The sequence below is a fragment of the Rhamphochromis longiceps genome, linkage group LG3 (assembly GCF_057381845.1).
Source record: "Rhamphochromis longiceps isolate RC_006_pf linkage group LG3, R_longiceps_female_GT1.1, whole genome shotgun sequence".
Classification (NCBI taxonomy): Eukaryota; Metazoa; Chordata; class Actinopteri; order Cichliformes; family Cichlidae; genus Rhamphochromis; species Rhamphochromis longiceps.
Window position 1 is genome coordinate 63,966,916 of NC_140559.1, and position 5,943 is coordinate 63,972,858.

The 5,943-nt window shown below is 44.1% G+C and overlaps 1 protein-coding gene across 1 annotated transcript; it reads left to right on the top strand.

Annotated features, from left to right (window-relative positions):
- Positions 1-1,669: 1,669 nt before the first annotated feature.
- LOC146675719 (uncharacterized) lies at positions 1,670-4,886 on the top strand. The gene is made up of 2 exons (XM_085400684.1): positions 1,670-2,864; positions 2,895-4,886. The coding sequence occupies exons 1-2, from the start codon at positions 2,424-2,426 to the stop codon at positions 4,782-4,784; spliced, it is 2,331 nt and encodes a 776-aa protein (XP_085256810.1). The 5' UTR covers positions 1,670-2,423; the 3' UTR covers positions 4,785-4,886.
- The last annotated feature ends 1,057 nt before the right edge of the window (positions 4,887-5,943 follow it).

The window sequence follows — 5,943 nt, forward strand, 5'->3', positions numbered from 1 at the left end:
CACTAGCGCCGTGAGAACACCGGACTCCCGGCAAATTGTTTTCAAACCCACCGCCGTCTTTCGCGACTCAGGTTAAATATATATGAGTCACTTAGATAAATTAAAAATGTTATTGTTTGGCTTTTTTTTTTTTTTTTGTATTTTATTTGTTCCTGAGTAAATCGGTTTGGCTGAGATTAAAGTTATAGTTTTTACACAGCTGAATAAACGTCAAGCAGACAGCTGATTATCAGAAGTGTGAGATGCTGGAGAATATACTCCGGTGTCCTGATATATTTTAGATAGCAAGGAGTTTATTAAACTTTACCGAAACAATCTGCAAATTTCATTAAAATTGAATAAACTATCATCTTGTCTTTATTTTTAGTTAGCACCTTAAAAGCTTAAAGCTGTAAGCTAATGATAGTTATATAAGAGCAGATGCTGCTGGTGCAATAAGCTGTAGTTTTACGTCCAGTGATGGTTGCTGCATTTTATTTTTGAAGGACTTTTTGTTTATTTTGGATGATGATGATGATCTGATTAGTCGACTAATCGCATAAATAATTGGTGACTAGTCGACTATCAAAATAATCGTTTGTGGCAGCCCTACTCCAAACACAAACGATTCCACGCTGTAAATAAACTGTTTCACTGTTACCAATGTGCAAAAACATTAACTACATTATCTGCTCTGTGCAAACATCAGCCTGATCATGTAGGACTGAAATCACTGGATCACAATGAATCTGAAGAGAGAGAAAGATCCTCTTCTGGCTTCAGGGTTGGACTTAAAAACCTTGAGATCAGGCTCCACAGAGTTCAGATGGAATCTCCTGTAAAGAGTGTCAGCTGATGTCACATTTGGATCTGATGAGGTAGCTCTGATTTCTGGACCTGCAGTGAATAATCCTGAATGTTACATTTAGGAAGCTGCATGTATAGATATGTACATCTATACATGCAGCTTCTCTGTCACTGTCACTACATGCAGGGCGATCAAAATTACTGATATGGATATATATATCAATTTCTTTCATTTGAACTTTCTTAGTTTTTCCAAAATTAACTTCTTTTTTTTAAATGTATTCATTTCAAAGAAATGTTAAACGTTAAAAACGGCAGCACACATAAGGACCCTTTAAATAATTCAAATTCTATTAAACATCTATTTTTGGCTCCTCCTTTCACTTTAGTGTATTTACTGTATCGTTGAAGTCCACATGTTGTTTTAATGAAATCATTTTGATCCACATGTTCTGCAGCTGTTTTCTTGTTGATTTGAAGTTTGCATTATGAAATCCTGATAATGTTAAAGCGTTAGTTATATTTGATGAACTCTGTGTAAAGTTTGTCTTATTAAACAGTTTGGTGTGAAAAATAAAGAAATGGTCTCAGAACAAGAAGTTTGAGCCCTGATTTCATATTCAAACTACAGGGAGTGCAGAATTATTAGGCAAGTTGTATTTTTGAGGAACAATTTTATTATTGAACAACAACCATGTTCTCAATGAACCCAAAAAACTCATTAATGGTAAATGGCCTGTATTTATATAGCGCTTTACTAGTCCCTAAGGACCCCAAAGCGCTTTACATATCCAGTTATCCACCCATTCACACACACATTCACACACTAATATCAAAGCTGAATGTTCGTGGAAGTAGTTTTTAGTTTGTTTTTAGTGTTATGACCCAGTGATGTGTTTGTTGGTGTTGTGCCTCCCACCGGAGGATGGTGGCGGTATTTTCCCTTTTTTCTCTCCTAGGAGGTGGACACCTGGGCGTGGCTGCTAGGTATCTGGGTGGAGTCTCTACACACCTTCCGACTGGATAATTGATGGACCACCTCCAGTACTTAACGTCCGGATGACAGTCACCTGGGAGTGCTGTTTGGAACCCCGTTGACTCGGTCACAGAGTTGTGTGTTGTGTCATTGTAGTGCAGGCTGGAGTATTCACGTGTACCTCTAGCCTTGCCATGTAAATAATTGTAAATAAGTTAACCAGTGGCGGTCACTTTTTTGTTCCTTTGCTGTATAACTTTCACTGTCGCAGCCTAGTAGGCGTGAGAAGCCGTTTTCTTTTGTTGAACAAGTTTTCTCCTGTTTTTCGTTAGATAGTTAGGTAAGTGACTTGTCTTTTGTTTTGGCTTCTTTTTATTTTGGTGTAGGGAAGACTAGGGATTGTTTTATAGGGAGTTTTGTTTATTGTTTTGGCATTGCTCACTGCTGATGAAAATAAATGGCTGCTTAAATACTTAAAAAAGGTGTCGTTGTTGGGGTTTGTGCGTGGGTGGGAAGTGAGTGGGGCAAACTATTTGTTACGTTTATTTACTTGCCGGGACCAGAACGTAACATATTGGGGGCTCGTCTCTTTTGTGTTCTTTTTGTGGCTTGTTTTCTTGGTTGGCGGTTTTTTCTTGTGTGGGGGGATGTGTGTGTTAGGATGGAGTTTAAGTTGGAGGACTTCACTCTGAGCCCGTCTGCGGAGAAGTTGGACAGGTGTAAAAAGGCTGACCTCTTGCTTGTTGCTGAATTCTTTGATGTGACTGTGCCGTTGACTGCGAAGAAGAAAGAGCTTAGGGAGCTCCTGTGTGTCCAGTTGACGGACAGGGGGTTGTTTGGTGAGCCGGGTCCTGCAGGGGGGGTTGAGCTGGGGGCTGTTGCTGGTGTTTCTGCCCCACTGAAAAATCTCCCTTTTCCGCCTAGCCCTTCTGTGGAGGAGCTGCAGTTAACGCTGCGCATTAAGGAGGTGGAGCTAAAGAAACAGCAGTTGGAGGTGGACGCTATGCACTTGAGGATCAGGGCTCTGGAGGTAGAGAGGGGAGCCTCTGTGTCTGCCAGCCCTCCTGTACCTCGGTTAGCCCCGCAGTCACCATCCCCGCAGGTACCCTCTCCGGAGTCATCATCCCCGCAGGTACCCTCCCCGGAGTCATCATCCCCGCAGTCGCCATCTCCGCAGCCACCGGCCCCGATGCCAGGTGGTGGCTTTGATGTGAGTAAACACATCAAAATGGTGCCGGCGTTTCGGGAAACTGAGGTGGATTCGTATTTCACAGTGTTTGAACGTATCGCAGGTGCGCTGCACTGGCCAAAGGATGTGTGGTCTCTTTTACTCCAATGTAGATTGGTGGGGAAAGCTCAAGAGGTATGCACCGCTCTTTCTCTGGAGGACAGTTTTGACTATGATATGGTGAAGGCTGCTGTCCTACGCGCTTACGAGCTTGTGCCAGAGGCTTACAGGCAGAGATTTAGGGATGGGAAAAAATCCGCCAACCAGACCTATGTGGAGTTTGCCAGAGAAAAGAAAACTCTGTTTGATAAGTGGTGTCATGCTACAGAAGTAAAAACCTTGGAAGACCTGCGTGAGTTGGTGACGTTAGAAGAGTTTAAAAATCAACTACCAGACACTGTGGTAACCTACTTAAACGAACAGAAGGTTACGACTCTCGCCGCTGCTGCTATACGGGCTGATGAGTTTGTGTTGACACACAAAGTGGTGTTTTCGGTTCCTGCTCACAGTTTTCCGTCTTCCAGTAGCCCGCCCAGATGGTCTCCAAGGGGCACCCGCCGTGCCATCCCCTCATCCATTGAGAACCGCGTGTGTTTTTTTTGCCATGAGCAGGGACACCTTATTGCGGTTTGCCCTGCTCTGAAGAGAAAAGAAATGACCAGGGAGGGTACATCTCCTTCCCCAATAAACCTTCTACAGACAAACTCTCCTACTTGGGGGGAGGTGATGGCACCCGAAAATGATAAAGTAGATAAGGAGTTTAAGCCGTTTGTGTCAAACGGTTTTGTTTCCTTGATAGGAGAAGATCGGCGGACTCCTGTCAGTATTTTGCGAGACACTGGTGCGAAACAGTCGCTCATTCGTGAGGGGGTCTTACCGTTTTCAGCTCAATCCTGTTGTGGGGCGGACGTGTTAGCCTGGGGAGTTAGGATGTGTGTAATACGGGTTCCTTTACACTTGGTGCAGCTTTCGTCTCAGTTTTTGTCTGGTGAGGTTAAGCTTGGGGTGCGACCCCAGTTACCGGTTGCAGGTATTGACATCATCTTGGGAAACGATCTAGCTGGCGGCACAGTTTTTCCGTCGCCAGAAGTAGTCGATATACCACTTACAGATAACAGTGGTTTCGATCGTGCCACATCAAAGGCTGTTCAAACCGTCAGTGTAAAGACATTTAGGCAGAGGAGAGGTGCGAGTGGATCCCAGCAACAGCAGCAGCAGAATAGGAGGCAGCCCAAGGGGACGAGAAGAACAAATATTCAAACCACAAGGGTCGCTGAAGCCACCATGCAATCAGACCCAAGTAGATTCACTTTTCAGGACAGTCAGCAGCAAAATGCTGAAACCAGGCCACCTGCTAGAAAAAGACAAGGACCTCGACGGCTTAGGGGCCGCAGAAGAGGCCAGCTGATGGTGGCTAATGCTCCATCTCCCACCCTTAAATTTGACACAGACTTTGATTTTGATTCCTCCAACGCGCAATTCATTAAGGAGGCGCTTGAGAAGAAGTTACAGGAGGGGCTGAATCTAAAAGATGGGAATTCTGAGGGAAGGGAAAAGGAGGGGTTGCAGCTGAGTTCAGGGGAGGATCATTTTGGTCCAAAGTGCTACTATGACAAAGCAAAGTTTTTCTTTGACAACATCTCATCTGATAATGGGCTCAGACTGACGTGGGCAGAGGAGCGAAAGCGCAATCTGGAGACTTTTGGTGTCCCTGGGCGGTTCCTGAGGGGCCAAGGATTCAGAGGTGGACGCCAGTGTTTTGGGGGCGGGTGCAGTGCTCGTGCAGGAGGATGAAAATGGCATTGACCACCCAGTCTGTTTCTTTTCTAGAACATTTCTAAAACAGCAACCAGCGCCTCATGCGTTGGTCCTTACTCCTACAGGTTTTCAACATTGAGATCCGATATATAAGAGCTTAGAGAATGTTATGGCTGATGCCCTCTCTAGGTCGTAAATCAAACATCTTTGTGTGGGGTTGGATGTTTGATTTTTTTTGGGTGGGGGAAACTGTTATGACCCAGTGATGTGTTTGTTGGTGTTGTGCCTCCCACCGGAGGATGGTGGCGGTATTTTCCCTTTTTTCTCTCCTAGGAGGTGGACACCTGGGCGTGGCTGCTAGGTATCTGGGTGGAGTCTCTACACACCTTCCGACTGGATAATTGATGGACCACCTCCAGTACTTAACGTCCGGATGACAGTCACCTGGGAGTGCTGTTTGGAACCCCGTTGACTCGGTCACAGAGTTGTGTGTTGTGTCATTGTAGTGCAGGCTGGAGTATTCACGTGTACCTCTAGCCTTGCCATGTAAATAATTGTAAATAAGTTAACCAGTGGCGGTCACTTTTTTGTTCCTTTGCTGTATAACTTTCACTGTCGCAGCCTAGTAGGCGTGAGAAGCCGTTTTCTTTTGTTGAACAAGTTTTCTCCTGTTTTTCGTTAGATAGTTAGGTAAGTGACTTGTCTTTTGTTTTGGCTTCTTTTTATTTTGGTGTAGGGAAGACTAGGGATTGTTTTATAGGGAGTTTTGTTTATTGTTTTGGCATTGCTCACTGCTGATGAAAATAAATGGCTGCTTAAATACTTAAAAAAGGTGTCGTTGTTGGGGTTTGTGCGTGGGTGGGAAGTGAGTGGGGCAAACTATTTGTTACGTTTATTTACTTGCCGGGACCAGAACGTAACATTAGTTTTAGCTATTTTAGGGGGATATCTGTGTGTGCAGGTGACTATTACTGTGCACAATTATTAGGCAACTTAACAAAAAACAAATATATACCCATTTCAATTATTTATTTTTACCAGTGAAAGCAATATAACATCTCCACATTCACAAATATACATTTCTGACATTCAAAAACAAATCAGCGACCAATATAGCCACCTTTCTTTGCAAGGACACTCAAAAGCCTGCCATCCATGGATTCTGTCGGTGTTTTGATCTGTTCACCATCAACAT

Coding starts and splice junctions, on each gene's coding strand:
- LOC146675719 (XM_085400684.1), top strand. CDS start 2,424: ATGGAGTTTAAGTTGGAGGACTTCACTCTGAGCCCGTCTGCGGAGAAG. Junction 2,865..2,894: donor CGCAGTCACCATCCCCGCAG/GTACCCTCTCCG, acceptor TCATCCCCGCAG/GTACCCTCCCCGGAGTCATC.